The sequence below is a fragment of the Ochlerotatus camptorhynchus genome, unplaced genomic scaffold (genome assembly GCF_037179485.1).
Source record: "Ochlerotatus camptorhynchus isolate MF236.1 unplaced genomic scaffold, CSIRO-AGI_Acam_v1.1 ptg000232l, whole genome shotgun sequence".
Taxonomy (NCBI): Eukaryota; Metazoa; Arthropoda; class Insecta; order Diptera; family Culicidae; genus Ochlerotatus; species Ochlerotatus camptorhynchus.
This window is the reverse complement of record NW_027040722.1, coordinates 2,218,571-2,240,512: the sequence shown is the minus strand read 5'-3', so window position 1 is coordinate 2,240,512 and position 21,942 is coordinate 2,218,571. Positions and strand designations below refer to the sequence as shown.

At 38.6% G+C, this 21,942-nt stretch overlaps 3 protein-coding genes across 3 annotated transcripts in view; 1 reads left to right on the top strand and 2 right to left on the bottom strand.

Annotated features, from left to right (window-relative positions):
• Positions 1–21,942, bottom strand: part of LOC135704222 (cytoplasmic 60S subunit biogenesis factor ZNF622) — a 530,133-nt gene that overhangs the window by 45,709 nt on the left and 462,482 nt on the right. The window lies entirely within an intron of this gene.
• Positions 1–21,942, top strand: part of slmb (beta-transducin repeat containing E3 ubiquitin protein ligase slmb) — a 376,498-nt gene that overhangs the window by 200,086 nt on the left and 154,470 nt on the right. The window lies entirely within an intron of this gene.
• The window catches only part of Tnks (tankyrase), a 67,204-nt gene that overhangs the window by 15,008 nt on the left and 30,254 nt on the right, over positions 1–21,942 (bottom strand). The window contains exon 2 of the mRNA XM_065225634.1: positions 50–832. Coding sequence (XP_065081706.1) covers positions 50–832 — 783 coding nt within the window. The remainder of the gene's footprint in view (positions 1–49; positions 833–21,942) is intronic.

Below are 21,942 nucleotides of genomic sequence, written 5' to 3'. Positions count from 1 at the left end.
AACCGTCACATTTACAAGAAACAACAATTTATTAACGACAACAACTCACATGTAATCTTATCCTGCAGTTCGCGCGTCGGTGCCGAATCGATGGCCGACTTGTTATGGCAGTTGAGTAGCGTCGGATCGGCTCCCTCGGCCAGCAGCAGACTGCACACCTCCACCCGACTCTTGGAAGCGGCCTCGTGCAGCGGCGTAAAGGCCCAGAGATCATTGGCGTTCACGTTGCCACCGTGCTTGATGAGCAGTTCGGTCACCTCGAAGTGACCGTAGGAACATGCATTGTGCAGTGGCACCAGACCACCCTTGTCCTTGGCGTGCACATCGGCACCATGCTGCAGCAGTATTTGCACCACCCGAATCCGGTTGTAGCCGGCGGCCAAGTGTAGAGGAGTAGACTTGCGGCCATCGCTGGCATGACAGTTCACATTCAATGGAGTCAACAGTTCCAGCAAGCGTTCCTCCGAACCCGAACGAGCCGCTTCCAGCAGTTCATCTTTCCGATACTCACCCGTGAGAACCGGTCGCGTGCAAGGATCTGCCAGATCCAAGGGGATCTTATTTTCCGAGTTCCTTATGTTCGGATCAGCGCCATGCTGCAGCAGAGCAATGCAAACGTCCACCTTTCCCTTGCTGGCGGCCTCGTGCAGAGGGGTGTAGTTCCAGTTATCCCGGGTGTTCGGATTGGCTCCGGCTTCCAAGAGCAAGCGAACAACATCGGCATGTCCGAACGAGCACGCGTTGTGCAACGGATGAAGTCCTCCATCATCACGGGCCTGGATCGATGCACCGTTGGTTAGCAGGAATTCCACCACATCTCGACGACCGTAACCTACGCAATGGGAAAAAAGAGAAACACAACGTAATTTTAGTATGTTTTTGCCAATTTGGTCATTCACCTAACAGTTGTTGGTATAGTCCGGATCGGGTCGGAAGATGATTGCCTTTGCTGCTATATGGGTAATGATATAATCAGCGGGTTTGGGTTAGCTGGAGCGTCTACATTTGAGGCGAGTCTAATTTATGATGAGCCCAAGTTTATTTTTTAACTAGATGCTTGACGAACCGTTGCGAAGAAGTCTTGCGCCTTTTGATCATGATGTCGATTGCCAATTAATGTTTTTCCAATGAGATGAATTGATTTGCCGAAATGCAGTTAGGGTAAACGCTCCTATAGTTGTTGGTTTTCTATACAAAAATGGTTTGACATGCATTTTTGATCGTTTACTTATTCTCGTATAACATGATTTAACAGGTTTCAATCGGCAAGTTAGTTTAAATTGCATAATAATAAACAGGTTACCTTAACATTTAATTGACTTTGAACCTATAGTTGTGGGTTCAATAAGTTTTGTGTCTGTGACTAAAATCTAGAGTTCATTTTACTCTTTTTACCAGGGATGCCAGGTGAATTTAGAAAAAATCTTCATCAAGATGAAATGTAAATGCGTTTAAGAAACTTTCTAGAAGTGCAGCAAATTTTGTAGATGTTCACGCTAACTTTGAAGAAGATCAACTAAATTCAAAAAAATTCAGTGATCTTCGTAGAAGTGCAAGGATTTTTTAGAACTTCCGCGAAATTTATGGAAGTTTAGTGAATTATGTAGAATTTCATTAAACTTTGTAGATATTTAGCAAACTTTAGAAAAAAAATTAATGGCAACGAATTTGAAGTTTTTTATAACTTCAAGGAACTTTGTTTATTTTCGTTGACCTCTTAGAAGCTACTTAGAATTTAGAAAACTTCATAACAAATCTGGGAACTTCGTAGATCTTTAGAGAACTTCGTAGATATTCAGATAACTTCGTAGAACTGAAAACTTTGAACGAGATTGGGGAACTTGGTAGAAGCTAAGAGATTAATTTCAAGGCAGTTCGTTGACATTTAATGACCTTGAATAGTGCTGGGAATTCCGTACACGTTCCCTACTTGTGGAACTCATGGAAAATCATTGAGGAACGTATAAGTGCAGCGCATATCATTAAAAATGCTTAAAACTATGTTGGTGTTAAGTAAATTACGTTGAAATTTGAGGAACTGCGTAAAACTTCATAGAAGTGCAGGGAATTTTGAAAAAAGATCGTGGACGATCAGAAAAAAAAAATCGTAAAATTTCAGCAAACTTCTTAGAGCTTCAGGGATCTTCATGGCAATTTGTCCGAGGCCTTTCTTCTGAAAAAACTGAATGAGCTTCGTTTATATCAGGGAACTAATATCAGAGCCTGGCAAATGACTGGGATAATGCGTACCATCGGTACTTCGCGTACTTGAAGGTTATAAAATAGACCTGTCATGCAAGTGAAAGTGGTCCTTAGCCTCTTGCCCAGTAACTCCTATCCCTTCCTCCCCGCGGCGCCGGCTGGAGTACGAGTAACCTTAGTGAAGATCGGGTACCCAACCCCGGTGGGAACTTTGGTCGTATGCTGACAGGGAAGGGGGAGCTGCATCCTTTTTGGAGGATGTGGCTTACAAAACCCGAGCGTCTGTTCTCCATGTTAGGGGCGGCTCAAACAGCGTCTGACTGGCATCCAGCGGCTGAATTCGAAATGCTTCTCCCCGAAAGCTATACCCAAGATGGCAGTTCCATCACGGCGGATAAGGAGACCTTAGGCCAACCACCTACACTCTCCGAAACCTTCAAATTGTTACAGAAACCTATTACGAACTGATTTTATTGGAACGACTTTTAGCGCTAAACAACGGACAACAATTGGAACATGGAATGTTCCAACGCTAACCCAACAGGGTAAACTGGCACAACTCACCACCGTATGAAGCTAGAAATCCTGGGACTTAGTGAGGTCCGCTGGCCGAATTTTGGAGAACACAAGCTGCCTTCGGGACAGGTACTTTTATATTCTGGTATGCGAGGTGAAAACGCTCCGCGACATGCACAGGCTGCGCTCATCAAGTGGGAACTTATCAATGAGAGAATAATCGTTGCCAGATTCAGAACACGAGTCCGAAACCTTACCATAATCCAACGTTATGCGTCAACCGATGCTGCCGAATCGCAGGACAAAGCTAACTTTTACAGTCAACTGAATGCTGTCGTGGATAAGACTCCAAGAGGTGATATCAAGATCTACACAGGCGAATTCAATGCGAAGATCGGCTCCGACAACTCGGACTATGAGCGCTTTATGGGACGCCATGGTCTCGGAGATATGAGCGAGAACGGCGAGCTGCTTGCAGAGTTTTGTGGCACCGACGACATGGTCATCGGGGGTTCGCTCTTCCCTCATCGCCCAGTGCATAAAGTCACATGGGTCTCCCGTGATGGATATACAGAGAATCAAATCGACCACATCTGCATTAGCCGAAAATGGAGACGGAGCCTTCTTGATGTTCGGAATAAACGCAGCGCTGACATCGCGTCTGACCATCATCTCCTGGTCGGTGAGATCCGCCTATGCATTGCGCGGGTTCAACGGCGGGAGGAGAGACTCGGGCGGCGATTCAACACACGCCGACTGGAAGACCCAGCAATCAAGAGATCGTTAATCGAAGAACTCGAGGCTCGCGCAGCTAATATTCCGGAAGGTGGCAGCGTAGAAGAACATTGGACGAGCATCAAAAATGCCTTTATTGAAACAAGCGAGAACAACCTGGGTGAACTGCGCACTCAGAGGAAGGAGTGGATCACCGATGAATCCTGGAGGAAGATATATATATATATATATATATCCGGCTATAGAGCGAGCAAGGACTCGAGGAGCCAAGAACGAGGCCCGTCAGTGGTATTCGGCTCTAGAGAAAGAAGTTAAGCGCTCCTGTATACGGGACAAGCAAGCGTGGGTGGACTCCCTGGCTGATGAAGGGGAGAAAGCCGCAGCAACTGGCGATATCCGCCTCCTCTATGGTGTTTCACGACGCCTGAGCGGGGTAAGGATGAACCCAAGTATGCCTGTGAAAGACGCGACTGGACAGTTGCTCACCGACCCCACTGACCAGTTTAAACGTTGGTTTGAGCACTTTGAACAACTTCTCGAAGTTTCAACGGTCAACCATTAACATCTCGGCATGATCCGCCAAGGGTGAGGCGCGTTACTTGCGTCAACAGTGAAGCTCCATCATTGCAGGAGATAGAAGCAGCCATCCGAAGTCCTACAAAGCCCCGGGGGTCGATCGCATATCAGCAGAGAGGCTCAAAGCTGACCCCATGCTATCCTCACAAATGTTGCATCAACTACTCGTAAATATCTAGGACACCGCGACTTTTCCGGCCAACTTGGTAAAAGTCCCCAAGAAGGGAGATCCAACTGTATGCAACAACTGGCGAGGAGAAGATCGACGCGACTCTCTGACGACAGCAGGCAGGATTCCGTGCTGGAAGATCCTGTGTGGACCATATTGTCACGCACCGCATCATCTTGGAGCAGGTCAATGAGTTTCAAGAGTCCCTGTATTTGGTATTCATTGACTACGAAAAAGCTTTCGACCGACTAAACCACGAAAACTTGTGGGGCGCTCTGAGACGCAAGGAAGTCCCTGATAAGATCGTCAACCTCATCGAAGCGCAGTACGAGGCTTTCTCATGCAGAGTGTTGCAAAACGGAACTTTGTCTGACCCGATTCGGGTAATCGTGGGTGTGAGGCAAAGATGTATATTATCACCGCTACTGTTCCTCATCGTTATCGACGAGATCATGGTTGGAGCCGTTGACCGTGAACCAAACCGTGGGTTGCTGTAGAAGCCTATTATCATGGAGCATCTCAACGACTTCAATTTGGCTGATTTGGATTTGGTTGCGTTATTAGCACAACGGCGCTCTGACATGCAGAGTAAGCTCGACGACCTTGTGGAACGCTCCTCTGAAGCAGGTCTAACCATCAACGTCAACAAGACCAAATCGTTGGATGTCAACCGTTCCAATTTCACGGTAGCTGGGATAGGCAGTGGAGAAAGTCGAAAGCTTCCAATATCTTGGCAGCCAGATAGCGTCGGACGGCGGCACCAAGAGCGACATAGGTGCACGGATTAAAAAGGCTGCTTTTGCCAGTTTGTGAAATGTATGGAGAGCGAATCAGATCAGTCGACGCACCAAAATCCTAATTTTTAACTCGAACGTGAAGCCTGTGCTGTTATACACCAGTGAAACATTGTGTGTATCAGCGGAGAACACTCAGAAGCTGCAGGTTTTTATCAACCGATGCCTGCGGTACATAATTCATGCCTGGTGGCCCCACAATTGGATCTCAAATTCCTAGCTTCATCGTTTGTGCCATCAGAAGCCGATAGAAACAGAAATTCGTGAACGGAAGTGGAGGTGGGTCAGCCACACACTGTGACGGAGCGGAAACGAAATCTGCAAGAAAGCACTGGACTGGAATCCAGCAGGACATCGCAGCAGAGGCAGACCCACAGACTCGTGGTGGCGGAGCCTAAACAGTGAAATTAAGAACGTAGACCGAAATTTAACTTGGGCACAAGGTCAAGGCCAAAGCTGGTAATCGCCCAGGATGGAAATTTTTCCCAAAGGCCCTTTATACCATTGTAGGTGCGCAGGAACGTTAAGTGAAGTAAGTAACTCATATCAGATGTTAAAGAATATTCGTAGAAAGGGTAGAAGTTATATGGTATTCTCTCAGATATTTTCTTTAGAAGGAGACAAGAAGTATTCAAAAGATGTTCAGACAGACGAAGATTTTGGTTAAATCCCCTGGATATTGTTTTCAGGTTGAGTATTACTCTTAAGATCTCCAACTGTTCAAAAATATAAATTACGCCCCTCAGATATTATTCAGATATTCGGCTGATTAATCAGGAAGCATTCACAAGATATCCAACGAATCGCAGATTTTAGGTAAGTGTTGTAGATAACATTTAATAATTCACAATCAACATCAAGAAGAAGCATAAACTTTGAAGTCAATATTTTCATTTCTCTACGAAAAAACTTCACTTGTCTACTTGAATTTATAAAACACCTTCGGAATGAGGCATATCATCGAATCTGGCATTCCTGATGTTAAAACTTGTGCTCCTATCTTTGATATGCAATGTTTAGTATTGAAGGTGTAGGCTCATTGCAACAAAGCAACAAGTTGGATTCCTGATATGCTATGAGGAGTTCTTATTCAATTTTATAAAAATAAAACAAGTTACATATTTGGAGATGCTGAACGTCAAAATATCAGGCTTAAAGTGGACATTTTATACGATAGATGAGGAGATGAAAGTATAGAGTTGATATTTCCGTTAGAGTACGGCAGTGTGAAACTTGTATATATAAAGTAGAAAGGCCAATTTTGAGGAAGGTACGAATCAGGTTGATCTAGTTGATATCTAGGTTGAGCCATTTCTGGTAACTTTACGATAGCTAGCTTAGTTAAGTTAGCTAGTTTCTCCACTATTGGCATACTTACCCTATGTGTGAACCGTTTCTAAATTGCCATCTATAGTAATTTAGCAAAAATCGACAAGACCTTGCGAAGGTGGCATTGACTCTGATTAAACTGATGCCAAGAAAACAAAATCTATAACATTACTGCTAACCCGGTAGGTCACAAGTCTGGCTTTGTGTAAGATCCGGAATATCCGTAAAAGTGGTCAATTCATGAAACTGGTCCTAGAGCTCCGCGGTTTTATTTTCTAAAACACTCATACACTTCTTATTAGAATGAATTCGGTATTGTGACCAGAAAATGGACGCTGGGGACTACGAGATGGTCCACTAGAAGTTTCGGAACATCCGTAAAAGTGGTCAATTCATGAAACCGATCCTAGAGCTCCGCGGTTTTTTAGAAACCATTCATAGGCGTCTTGTCACAATAAATTTAGAGTTTTAACCAGAAAATGGACACTGGGGACCACAGGATGGTCCATTAAAAGATCTGGAACATCCGTAAGTGTTTAATTCATGAAACTGATCCTAGAGCGGTTTTTCCAAACCACTCATAGACATCTTATCAGAATGAATTCAGATTGTGTACGGAATATGGACTCTGGAGACTACGAGATAGTCCACTGGAAGATCCGGAACATCCGTAAAAGTGGTCAATTGATGAAACTGGTTCTAGAGCTCCGCGGGTTTTTTCGAAACCGCTCATATACGTCTTATAACAATGAATTCGGAGCTGTAACCCTAAAATGGACGCTGGAGACTACGGGATGGTCCACCAGAAGATCCGGAACATCCGTAAAAGCGGTCAATTCATGAAACTGATCCTAGAACTCCTCGGTTTGGTCGAAACCACTCATAGACGTATCATCAGAATGAATTCGGAGTTGTTACCGCAATATGGACTCTGGAGACCATGGAATGAGCCTCCGGAAGACCCGGAACATCCGCAAAAGTGGTCAATTTTTTAAACTGTTCCTAGAGCTCTGTGGTTTGTTTCGAATCCACTCATAGACATCTTATCAGAATAAATTCGTAGTTGTGTACGGAATATGAACGCTGGAGACTGCAAGATAGCCCACTGAAATATCCGGAACACCCAAAAAAGTGGTAAATTCAAGAAACCGATCGTAGAACTCCGCGGTTTTCGAAACCACTCATAAACGTCTTGTCAGAATGCATTCTGAGTTCGGAATATGGATTCTGGGGACTACATGATGGTCCTCCGGAGGAGCCGGAACATCCGTAAACGTTGTGAATGCATGAGACTGATCCTAGAACTCCGTGGTTTTTGAGACCACTCATAGACGTCTTTTCAGAATGATTTCGGAGTTGTGATCGGATTATGGATCCAGAGGAACTTGGAATGGACCCCTGAAAGATCCGGAACATCCGTAAAAATGGTCAATTATCCAACTGATCCTAGAGCTCTGCTTTTTTTTCAAAACCATTTCATAGACGTCTTTTGACGATGAATTCGGAGTTGTAATTTTAAAATATCCTCTTGGAACCACAGTCTGGTCCTCCGGAAGATCCTGAACATCCAAATATGTGGTCAATTAATGAAACTAGAGCTTCGCAGTTTTTTCGGAAACACTCATACACGCAGAGAAATGATTTTTAAATTCAAATGGGTATACTTTTGACTTAGGGCCTAGTATGTTTTTGGTATTGATTCAAATACATTATTCGATTAATTCAACGAAAAATATTTTTGAATCAACAAATTGGTTGTAGAGTCGATTATCCCTTTGTTGATTCTAAAAACCATTTTGTTTTTTTTTTATTGGGTATCAAGCTGGAGCTGCGTGACAGCTTAGTTTTCAAGACTTGACCCATTTGAATAAAATTTGCTTCTATCTTTGGCAATACAGCAGAAGGACTAGCCTATGTTGGCCGCTTGAACACTGGATTCCGTATGTATTGTTTCAAGATAGTTATAGAAAATATGCTGTGACGTGTGCGCGTAGATACATCCGCGTAATAAACCGATTGAATAAGTAAATCCGTTTCGAACGAAATATCTAAATTATGTAAGTTACGAAAGCGAGTGCCACCAAAATAAATGTGATAGCCTATGTTGGCAAGTTGATTAATTTTGGTTTCCTCCCTAGATATTCTACTTATTTACTACTGAGCTTTGTATCAAATTAGTTAATTTAAAGAACGTATCAATCATTTCAAGATTTCGCAACCGCACCGAACAAATTCTACATAAGCTCAAAAGCGTTTGACAAGCTCTATCGAATTGTGTATCACTTCTGCGACAGTCGGCAAAGGTTTAACCTGTACCAACACCGCTTAAGGAACGACCTCGAGTCAGTAAAACCGTTTAGAGCTAAACATCTAAATTACGTAAGATACGAAAATCGCGCAAATTGTGAACGCCACGCGAGACAACCGTAGAGAAAAAACAGCTTATTATCACTTAAAGAGTGCCACCAAAATAAATGTGATAGCCTATGTTGGCAAGTTGATTAATTTTGGTTTCCTCCCTAAATATTCTACTTATTTTACTGTTGAGCTTTGTTTCAATTTAGTTATTTTACCGCACGTATCAATCATTTCAAGATTTCGCGACCGTACCGAAAAAATTCTAAACTACATAAGCTCAAAAAAACTTTTGGTAAGCTCAATCGAATTGCGAATCACTTCTGCTTAAGCTCTGTAGACGTAGGCGCGTTGATTCCGACAGCCGCGAAAAGTTAAACATGCATCAATACCACATAAGGAAAGATCGATTTTACGTATGGTTTAGTTCATAGATTAACATTGACTGCTGTTTAAAAATGTAAGTACTTGAACACTAAGAAATAAGTTAAGTCAAATGCTTTAACCGCATATATAAGAGATTTCGCGTATTGAGAGAATAATATAGTAATCGAGTACAACAAACCCAGGGGAATACAATACCTCCAAAAGTTTAAAAGCTATTAATTGTCACATACCTCTTCTTTAACTTATTTCCTAAACTATTCCTCTACTTGTTAATCTGCTTAATGCTATTGGTCTGCCTGCGTTTTCTTTTTAAAGTTCAAGACTAAATAGAAGATTTATTCTACAACTTTAAAGGTTAGTTGCCTCCCTAAGCGGACCCCCCGCATCCTAATTCTTTTGTTAATCTCCTTAATGTCATTAGATTTTCCGAAGTTTCTTATTTAAGTTCATTTGATGATTATGATATCTTATTAGTCTTATTTAATGAATTATTAAAAGCTCTAATTCACCTAATCAATCATAACCCATGCTTTATTTAGAACCTGCACTTGTGCTTGTAATCTAAAATGAAACGTGTTTTAAGCAGGCTTGCTTCCACTCACTTGCTATAAAAACACGATTTTCTGAATTTTGAAATCATTAGATGTTATAATCATATTTTGTACATGTTAGATATAAGAAAAGGTTGAAAAGCAAGTGTTTGACACATGAAACCTGTCAAATTTGCTTTCAGATAGTCACAATCAGCGATTTTACGACTCGCGAGCGCTCACTCTGAGTGAACGCTCACGAATCATAAGATCGTTGATTGTAAGACTCTGGTAGCAAAATTGACGGGTTTTATGAGTCAAACACTTGCCTTTGAACCTCTTCTTGTATATAACAAGTACAAAATATCATTATAACATCTAATAATTTCAAAATTCAGGAATTATTTTTTTTATAGCAAGTGAGTGGAAGCAACCCTGGTTTTAAGTACTTTTGATTTAAGCCTATACCTATTTATTATATCTTAGTTCGACCCAGGTAACACCTTCATGTGACTAAAATGCTTCATTTTGAAGTTAGTTTCCTAGCTGATTTTTAAATTATATAGGGTATATGTTCCAATTACGCTCTCACGTTTCCACTATGTCGCACCACAAAAATACATATGGGTATGTCACAATAGAAGCACACCACAGTGGAAATCCCGAGCCATAGTTCAAACACTTATCCCAAATCAAAATGAAGCACATATAGGATTAGTTACAATACCATGTACAAAAATGATGTTTAACATTGTTTCCTGAGTAATACTTCAATGAAAACAACAATGAAAGCTTGTCACGCAAATAGAAGGAGCACCGTTGGGCACTTTCTGAAATATTTCAATAGTATAATTCCTTTGCAAACCTTGGTTCTCTCATGCAGTGGTTTATCAGAGAGGGGAAGCTCAGTAATCTCCATTGCCTGCCCATGACGCAATTCTATCGCGGCATGAGCCAGCAACGCCGACCATAAACCTACCGTTTCCAACACTCCACTATAAAGCATGAAATTAAGCCCGCCCACCAACAGCAAGGTGCAAAAACTAGCCAAGAGGAGGGGATTCTAAAAACCATTTTGTTGATTAAAAAATATGTTGGAATAGTGATACCATATTGTTGAATCAATAACAAAATAAATTGAGCCCTGTATGAAAAATGATTTTTTTCAGCGTGTAGACGTCTAATCAGAATGAATTAGGAATTTAGATCGGAATATGGAATTTTTAGTAAACCACTTAAAGTATACTATGGTTTAATCAGTTGGTTCCTATTTCACACGCTAAAAAAAAAACCAAATTCTCTAAAAAGTGCACAATATATATGAGTAGTATAAAAAAAAAAGTTTGGTATTTGTGTTTTGAACTAAAATATAAATTTTCCCACAGGTAAGTAGATGGTCCAGCAAAGAAAAGATAAATTAGTAAGTATCCATTCGATTACAGTAACACTAATGTATTATGATATTTCCGATATACATATACATCAATGCAAAGGGTAGGGATGGCACCGGATTGAAGCGATTTGGATGATGGGGAGAGTGGAATTGCCAACTCCCTGTCATTAACATTTCGTGAATTGACGGCGAGCTCTTCTCCCCACTCATTGGGATGTTCCCTCGTATGATGGCCTGTTCTATATCGCGTTGTACAATTTTATCATTGGAAAGAGATTCTCCTAATCCCGGAGTCCGAAAATACATGACCTTGATTATGCGTGGAGTGCGTTCTTTTGTACGTACGAGCTAGAAGAGCGTTATCAGTGATTGCGGTGGTTCAAGGAAAATTAAATAAAGCATTTCTGAAAACATGACGCTGCAAAGTCTCTAGGCCAATCGGGTGAGATCTTTCCAATTATCTATTTATATTTTATTTTTTGTCACTGATTTATCAAATGCTCTATATTGACGAATAGAGTTGCCAAATCATTCACCCTCCCACTAACACAACTCTTTCCTTCCTGTGACACCTATGAAGGTAGTATGGGTTCCCTGCACCTTCTTAAGTAGATGTTGGATTAACTTTCCCTCCCTTCCCCTGCGATTGTAAGGATGTGGCCAGGTGTATAATGCGATGCTTGTATTGTAGATTATATTTTCGTGTGGGGAAAATCACTAATCCCAAGTGATATTTTCTGCGTCAACACTCGATATTTTCTGCAAAACGTATTAGTTGACCATTATATAGCCACCCACGATTTGTACAATCGCATATGCTATGCTATGCTATGCTATGCTATATATATGAGTAGTATACTTTTTTAAGCCGATAGGGGAAATGTCTCTAATGTTAGCCTATGGATCTAATATTGGGCCCATCGCTAAAAATCTGCTATTTATTATATTCAAAGTGTTTTTTTTTATGTTACTTCATACGCGAAGTTAACGATTTTCAGAGTTGGTTGGAAATGCTAACATGAAGCTTTAGTGTGATGATTTATTAGCTAGAGAATGATCTTTAGAAGAGGGTAGGTGGATAGTTCCGTTAGAGTACGGCAGTATGAAAATTGAATAGAAGTTGAAAATGAGCGAAGGGCCATTAAAGCGACAGTTATCAAGATAGACGCACATTTTTGCCTGTGGACTTGGAGACATACTTCAAGTCCCCGCGTACATCGTACGGGCTAGGCAAAAATGTGCGTCTATCTTGATAACTGTCGCTTTAATGGCCCTTCGCTCATTTTCAACTTCTATTCAATTTTCATACTGCCGTACTCTAACGGAACTATCCACCTACCCTCTTCTAAAGATCATTCTCTAGCTAATAAATCATCACACTAAAGCTTCATGTTAGCATTTCCAACCAACTCTGCTATTTATTAATTTTATCTGAGATGAACGCGTTATTGGGACGTTACTAATGCATATTTTTGGTTGCTATTGAAAATTTAGTCGATTGCTGAATTTATGTATGGGCCCAAATTAGGGACACTTAGGCCGACATTACCTGCATTTCCCCTATTTAATAAATTCCCCATCCGATGTTGTCTTCTTATTGTTTCTGATGTTTCTGATTATATACTCATTCAAAGTTTTATATTTATTGAACTAAATTGTTTCACGCATGTGTTTTCTACATTAAACGAGTATTATCAAAGTGACCCCAAAAAAAAAACTGATGTTCGGCCACAAGAAAAAAAAATAATGCAAAAAAAATCATTTCCATTACACATATTACTAACGTATTGACTCTAGGGTCAACATAACATCGCTATACAAATATGCATTTTTAAAAACTTTTTTATGATTAGCCTGTTTAAATTTACTTTAGTTCTTGAAATGTCTACTTCATCACTTCTTCTGGTGTGATCTTGTTGGGGCTAAACTATCACTTCAATCGGATTGTTTTATTATCTAATAATTAGCCTTGTTCCTGAATGATATCCTGATGATAATTGGAGCGCACGGATGTCTTTGAGGCATGAAAAGATTCAGTGAGTATTTTAAAATTCATTGCATGCATTTTGTCAAACTTTAAATTTATCGATTTTTAAATTGTCTAATTTTACTCGTTTACTACTCGCACCACTACTGCTCGGATACAGATGCTCGTCGTAAGCCACTGTGGGCCATCTATGCCAAGCGCGTCACCCTCGTTCCACACAACATAATGTACCCAACCCAACAATCAAATGCGTATCAGTATTGAAGGGGTATATACAAATTCTCGCAATGGCCGAATACCACATGACAATGTCAATTAACTAGAAACACTTCGGTGTAAGTTAAGGTAAAGTTTTCTCCAGGACGCTAGGAAAAAGCAAAAAAATCTCGAATTTATATGATTGATCTCGAATATTTCGCGATTGGAAAATAGCCAGAAATTCCTACAATAAATTTTTACTTTTTTATTATGTATTGAATAAACTAAAAATTCCACGAAAATGTGTAATTTTGCGATCAGAAAACGAGGCGTTTCCATAATGGGAAAAAGTGGTTTCCCTAACACAGTCGCCGAATATTGATACCGAGCACGTAATCCTACGTCAAATCTACGGTCGTGTCTTGTATACAACCTGATAATTTCGGAAGAAATACCTTTGAAGAAAAAAAGACGTAACAGAAACACACAAAATCCAGTCTGGTTTAACAGACAAATAAAAAAATTGATAAATCGGAAGCAAAAAGCACATATAATTTATAAAAAACACAATAGTAGTAATAATTTATAATTTATTTGGGTCTATGCGATCAACTGAATTTAGCTATCAGTACTGCATTTTAAGAATATAATGCAAAAACTGAACGTGAAATAAAGTCCTGTCCGAAGAACTTCTTTAATTACGTAAAAACGAAATTAAAATCTGACAATTTTCCTTCAATAATGCATCTAGACGAAAATGTCGGTGATAGTTCGGAAAAAAACTGTAATCTATTTGCAAAATTTTTTCAAGAAATTTATACGACATTTTCTGAAGAAGATCGTGACCGCGATTATTTTGCATTTTATCCAGAATTTTCAAGGGACATTGGCCTCAATCAACTTCAAGTGCAGGACATTTTGCAGGCTTTAAAAAATTTAGATGCCTCAAAAGGACCTGGACCTGACGGAATTCCTCCAGTATTTATTAAATGTCTAGCAATGGAACTCACTGCTCCATTCTTTTGGCTTTTTAATATGTCCCTGGAATCCGGAACCTTCCCTAAAATTTGGAAAAGCTCATTTCTAGTACCTATCTTTAAATCTGGTCGAAAATCTGACGTACGTAATTATCGTGGTATAGCCATTATCTCTTGCATTCCTAAGCTTTTCGAGTCAATTATCAACGAAAAATTATTTCTCCAAATCAAAAATAGAATTACTGACATGCAACACGGCTTGGCTTTTTCAAGGGTCGTTCGACCTCGACCAACTTACTTGAATTTATAGACTATTCATTGAATGCAATGGATAATGGAAACCACGTAGAAGCTCTCTATACAGACTTTAGCAAGGCATTTGACCGCATTGACATACCAATGTTACTCTTTAAACTGCATAAAATTGGAATTAAGTCAGGGCTCCTGAAATGGCTTGAATCATATTTAACTAACCGCCAACAAATAATTAAATTCAACGGAAAGAAATCGAGCCCAATTCAAGTCACTTCAGGCGTCCCCCAAGGCTCTCATTTGGGACCTCTCCTTTTTATTCTATACGTAAACGACATATCTTACATTCTCAAAAAACTTAAATTGCTTATTTATGCCGACGACATGAAGCTCTTTTTGGAAATAAGAAATGAAGAAGACATCAATATATTCCGGAATGAAATACACATATTCTACATATGGTGCAAAAAAAGTCTACTAGAATTGAATGTAAAAAAATGTAACTTAATATCATTTAGTAGAAAAAGAACAACTTCAAACATTTCAATTGCATTAGGAAATCAAACTGTAGACAAATGTGAAAGAGTTAGGGATTTAGGAATTATCTTAGACTCTAAGCTAACTTTCTTAGACCATTACAATACAATTATTCACAGCGCGAATAACATGCTAGGCTTTATCAAGCGCTTTTGCTATAACTTTCAGGACCCTTACACAATTAAAACACTATATATTGCCTATGTGTGGTCAATACTGGAATATTGCAGCATTGTATGGTCTCCATTTTCAATCACGCACAAAGAAAGATTAGAATCAGTACAAAAATAATTTCTATTATACGCTCTTCGTAAATTAGGTTGGACTTCATTTCCTCTTCCATCATATGAAGCACGCTGCATGCTTATAAACATACAAACATTAAAAGAGCGTCGTGAATATGCAATGGTTTCATTTGTAAATGATATCGTTTCGCAGCGAATTGACTCAACAGAACTTTTATCAAAATTAAATTTCCATGCACCCACTCGGCAACTCCGAAATCGAAATTTATTTGCCATAAAACATCATCGCACAAATTATGCAAAATATGGGCTATTAAACCGCATGATGGCCTCTTACAATAAACACTGCGAAACCATTGACTTTACAATGTCTTGGCATAAACTAAAGCAATATTTTTATTCCATAAGAAATAACAACTCATAAAAGAAAAGACAAGAAAAGACAAGAAATATATATTTAAGAAAACAAAACAAAACTGTATTAGTTGTACTAGTCTACGTTGGTTGACGAAATAAATAAATAAATAAACTTTTTACTTTTTTTTTCGTTTCACCACCGACAAGGATTGCTTCGGATGATGGATGTACAATCGGGCTGATTGAATTATAAGTGTTTATGCTTTGACTACAGTTGGTATTTGATGCCATGTTTACTTTATGTTATGTTCACAGATGTGCTTGTTTTGTAATGTATGTACGTATTGTCAAAAGATATATGGATTTTACGCCAGTTGAATTGTTTTTTCCCATCATACCCTATTAAGATGACAAAAAGTCAGATGAATAAATTGATAAATAAATAAATACATAAATAAATAAACAAATACATAAATACATAAATAAATAAATAATAAATATGTGTGATGAACATTGACGGTACCATGATAATCAATGATTATCTTGAGGACTAATGGTTCCTCTGAAGATCGAAACATTCTGGGTACAACTCAAGGCCATCAGATTAACATTGAGGTTAATCAAGATAGCTTCAAATAAAAATTCAAACGACCTCTAGGACATATCCAGACCTAAAAATAACAAGCGACCTAAAAGTTAAGAAAACTAACTTAGCCAATTTGTACACTTAAAAAAAGGGTAATCCCGTACATCCAGGAAAACTCAAATAAAACTCCAAATGACTTAGTCGTAAACTTTTCAGCATCGCGAAAGAGTAAAATTATCGAAAGTTTCCAACTGGCAGCTAATCAAATGTTTTGACCAGTGAGTGGTCCACTCCAAAATCGAAACCTTAACCTTCTCCAGCGTAAATAGCCCCACACTGAATGTCCATACCCAGGTCCGTGCACACATGGTCATAGCAGCTTGTGTGCAGTAGCTTATGCTAATCTAAACTCAATTTCCACGATGCTTCACGCCCCGCCCAGAGCTGTGGCAATCGATTTGCCAGTCACGATTCGAACTTAACATTGATTTAATTGATAAATTAGCAGCAATATCGAACGGTGCAGCACTCACTGGCTGACTGATGGCCGAATGTACGCTGATTGAAAGCCAAAATTCGTTTCCCGAAAATACGAAGATTTCACCTTTTTTCTCGAGAGTATTAGTTGGCTAGGCACGTCAGGTTTTATCTGAAGAAAAAAAAAACGTTTCTTTTGCGTTCGTCTCTTGTGGCGTATTGCAATCGCAAATTGCTCCCTCTGTTGCTGTTGTGTACCTACATGGCAAAAGATAAATTTCTCGCACGTTGGTTGGATTTTAATTGAAAACTTTTTTTTTTGGTCGATTTGTTATCGTTTTTGTGCGCCTGGGGGCATATAAAGTTATAATAACAAGTACATTAGCTGAAATTTAGTGCTCGGGTTAGTTGGCTTTAAAAATGTAATCGAGCAGCGACGATGCTTACCCATACACATACCTCTGCACTGAACTGCTAAACCAAGGCATGGCATATAGGGGTTTGTTGTTTTTATTTTTTAATTTTCAGTTCGTAAAACCAGGTCACGTTCCGCCTCGTCCAAGGCAGCCCAAAACAACCATCATAGGTATGGCCTCACACTTTAGCGACCTGCGCCGGGTAGAGCCTATGGGTGGTAATAATGCATGTATAATATGCCAAGAAGTGCAATGCTGTGGAGTGTTATATGAGATATGGTTTTGGTTTGGCTTTGGTTGCCTCGGGAACGGGTTTTCGTATTCCGATTGATAGTGAAAGGTGGTGCATTAATAGAGGGCGGCGGGTGGTAGATTCGTAAGTAGGTACTGTCTACCACCGTCGTTTCAACTCGAGTCAGCTGATGGTGGTTTGTTACCGCGCTCAGTGATTATTATTAAATATCAAATTGTTTTGCGGCAAATCGGAGCTCTTGCCTACTAGCCTAGTGCAGTAGGGCATAATTTCATAATAATGTGCTGTGTTTCGCTATAGATTAACAACATGATCGTCAGCTGAAACGCATTTACTAAGGCGTTGGTTAAATTAATGCAATAAATTAACTTAACTACGAAATTGAGTTACAGCGAAGACAACAGCGAATCTAGACATGAGTATGAACATTGATGAGAGTACAATTCGTAATTGCTACTAGCGAACTTTGAACAAATAGATAACTGGTAACTGTAACTTAAACGGGTCTACATTTGATTGACGACGAATAAATGAAATAAATAAATAACCAAATCAGTACTTTCACAGGGTGTTAATTTTGGTTAATTATCATTGGTTAATTATAATTCCTATTTTTTCAGTTTTAAAAGAAAGCTGTTTTTTATATAAATGTTTTAATGTTTCGAAATCCAAGTCTAAGATCCTTACAAATTTTCGCATCAAGAAAAAAAAAAAAGAAATTATTTATTTCAACTTTTCCATCATGAAAACATATCAAAGTTCGGCATAACAAATACTTCTGTTAGTGTTGGAACTTGAAAAATTCTCATGTTCCAGAATCTTGGAATTTTTCCATGTCCATGTCAAAATAAAATTCACTGAATTTTCAAAATGTTTCTTAATCCAGTATCATTACATTTTCAAAGTATGAAATTTTAAAATTTATTAATCTATTAATATATTATTTTTTTCAAATCCTGGATCTTGATTTTGATTTCCGTATCGAGCATCTGAAAAAAAAAATGTTTTTAATCATCTTGATACTCTAGGAAATCATTACAGGCTGTCTTAAGTATTTTCCTGGTGCAAATTCTAAAAGTTGTCGGTTGTTCATATTCAACATGAAACGAAAGTACATATTCATTAATTTTGGGATTTAAGAAAATGTACAAGATTGTTTTCGACATAACAAGACCAACAATTGAAATGGCCTTAACTCCATTCGCCATTTTCTCGCGAACCGAAACCTTAATTCGCAAACCTAAACCACAATTGGGTAGTGGAGAATTTCCCCTACCTGTTCATTATATTGGTTTGGCTTTGCGGACTTCGGTTCGCTAGAAAGTGGCCTTACAAGGTTTGTTTACAAAATGGAGTTAAGGCCATTTCCATTGTTGGTCTTGATATGTTTAGAGTTTTAGACTACGACATATTTTCAAGATTTGTGCAAACAACCTTTGTGATCCAAGGGGCAAGACAACTTAGATATATTTGAAAGTATTATCAAATATTTCAAAATATTAACGAAAATATCAGTGCTAACATTTGAAAACGGCACAAAAGCCATTTGTAAACAAATGGTTTGTGGGCCCTTTACTCACTACTTGAAGTACACCCACGCGACACAACAGCAACATCGGGTAGGGGAAATTTTCCCCCTCCTGACGATGCTGTTGGTTTGCGTGGGCGTTCTTCGGGTAGCGAGTAAAGGGCCCACAAACCATTTGTTTACAAATGGCTTTTGCGCCGTTTTCAAATGTTAGCACTGATATCTAAGTTAATACATGTACAAGAAAGAGCTATTTGAAGATACGATATGACTGAACATTGATACTAATGGTATAAATAAGTTAAGATGACATATTTAAATATGTGCTAATTATCAGTGATCAAATGTATTGTTGCAATGAAATACTTTAAATCGTGTTAAATTTTAATGTTCCCTCATTTCACATCCGTTAAACCATTCTGAACGGCCATCCAGTAGTGGTTATATCACATCATTGCTAATAATGTAAGTATCTATATCTTTTCCGGTACCATGGAGTTGACAAAGTAAAAGTATAAAGAGAGCCTCAAAATGAAGCACATGCGATACGAAAATGGACTGATGCTCGAAGAAAATACCCGGAGATGCGCAATGCCAATTTTCCGCAATGGTGTTACGGTTTTATAAGACGCAACTAGGAACTCAAGATCATCATACTAAAAATGTGGACGTCAATATATCGTGGAACACATCAGAAATGACATGGGAGACTTTCAGGAACTAGCAGTGATGCAGGGAAGGACAACGAGCTCACAAATAGACACGACAATTGGACAGAAGAGTGAATAAACAGCGAAAGTTGGTGAGATCGTTTTAAATTATTGCTCATATTTATGCAAACATTACTTATACTAAATACGTGCCAGAATAAAAAAAAGTTTTTTTTTTTATTCTGGAAGTGTGAATGCAGGGCTGGTAGTGCTGATGCGAAATAAAAGTAGTGACTTTATTGATTGAAATTACGGAAATAGTGACCAAACAGTGACTTGTAAATACTAAATAAGTAACTATTTATATGGTAACTTAGAAATTCAAATTAGGGGCCTCCCTTAGCTCAGTCGGTAAAGGCGCAGCTATAAAGCAAGACCATGCTGGAGGTGGCTGGGTTCGATTCCCGGTCCAGTCTAGGAATGTTTCGGGTTGGAAATTTTTTCGAATTCCCTGGGCATAGAAGTATGATTGGACTTGCCACACAATTATACCAATGCAAAAATGGTACAGGCATCGAAAGCTCTCAATTAATAACTGTGGAAGTGCATCTAGAACACTAAGTTGAGAGCACGCAATAAGCTAATATGCGATATGCAATAAGCATGAAATACGAAGAAGAAGAAGTAGAAATTCAAATACGGTTTGATATTGAAATAAACTGTTTACGTTATACATGATGGCTAGCAAATAGTAATTCCCATTTTTTATGATCTTGAATTTGATTCTGCGTTCGAAATATTTAAATATTTGATATATCTAGGTAGATAAATTTGATAATTTTCTATGAACTTTTCACAGAATTTCTTTAGAATGATCCGAAGAACTTTTTCAGAATAATTCCCCTTCTCTTAAACTTAGAGGCAAATAACCTTTTTAAAAAGTTCTTGGAAATCGATTATTTTAGTATGTAGTTGGAAACGCTTAACATCAAATATCACAATTAAAGTGGACATTTTAAACGATAGATGAGGAGATGAAAGTAAAGGGTTGATAGTTCCGTTATAGTGGTGCAGTGTGTAATTCGTAGTAGAAAGCGAACAAAGGACAATTTTGAGGAAGGTACGAATAGGGTAGAGTATCTCCTTTACCAAGCTCATCCGTTAATGAGGGATGGTGAGGGGTGTTTCCCCCTGCCACCACTGACAAAAGGGATGATCGCCGATTTGCTCATGTACCTCTGATGTGCGGAAACAGTTCTATCGATTGTTTCACACTCAAGTCGCCATCTGAAGTAAACAACTACCCGATTCGTACCTTTCTCAAAATTGTCCTTTGCTCGCTTTCTACTTTGTATATACAATTTTCACACTGTCGTACTATAACGGAACTAACATCTCTATAATTTAATCTCCTCATCTATCGTATAAAATCTCAACATAAAGTCTGATATTTGACGTTAAGCATCTCCGAATATGTAAATCGTTAAATTCACGCATGAAGTAATAACACATGATTAGTTAAAGTAGATTATTTTCGATTTTTTTTTATTGATTCTTCTAGAAACTCCCTGAAGGCTCCTCCTTCCATAAATCCATCCTTAGAATTTTCATGCAATTAACCTCAGAAATTTCATAAATTTCTGCTTAGAATAATCTTGGACTCCTTCACTTGCTTTCAATTGGAAATTCAATTCGTATTCTCCTTAGAATCCCCATAGTATTTCCTCAAAGTTCTCAAAACAAAAATCCATCACAAACTTTGAAACTCTTCTCAGAATTCCTTTGAGATTGAACCCTCAAAATTCGATTTCATTGGAATTCGTCTCGGAATTTATTTCGAACTCTTTAGCATTCTCTTGGAAGTATCTTTAGAAATCATCCCGGAATTCTTTTAGAACTATCCGCAGAGACCATCTTTTGAGTTCAAGGGATTTTCATGGAATTTTCATCAGAGCTCCCTTAAGCAAAATTTCAAAACTAATTTTGAATTTTTATTAGAATTGGACCTAGAATCCTCATCCAATCATCATAGAATTCTTATCAGAACTCTCTTAAAAATGCACCCTCAATTATATTGGAATTATTTCCAAAATTGTTTAGGAGCTGAATTTTGCGTCTCTCATAACTTAAACAATAATCAAAAGCGACGCTCTTATGTGTTAAGCCAAGTTTAACTATATAGGTAAACCAGGCTTAAGAATTAAGCGGAGATGAAGAAATGGGTCCTCAGAGCACTTAATTTTACATGAGACTTTCGTAGTCTGTACTTTGGTATTCTTTTCTGATATATCTTGTTAGAATCCTTTAAAATTCTCTTAAAATTTACTTTGGATTTTTTAAAGTTCTTAATCATCCTTGAAAGACTTTTGAAAATCTATCGCAGACAAATACTTTTGGAAAGTTTCCAAGGTTTACAATTTATTTTCTAGGAAAGGAGGTATATTTTACCCGTTTTTTGATCGAAATCGTAGGCATTTCCCAATAGTTATCCTG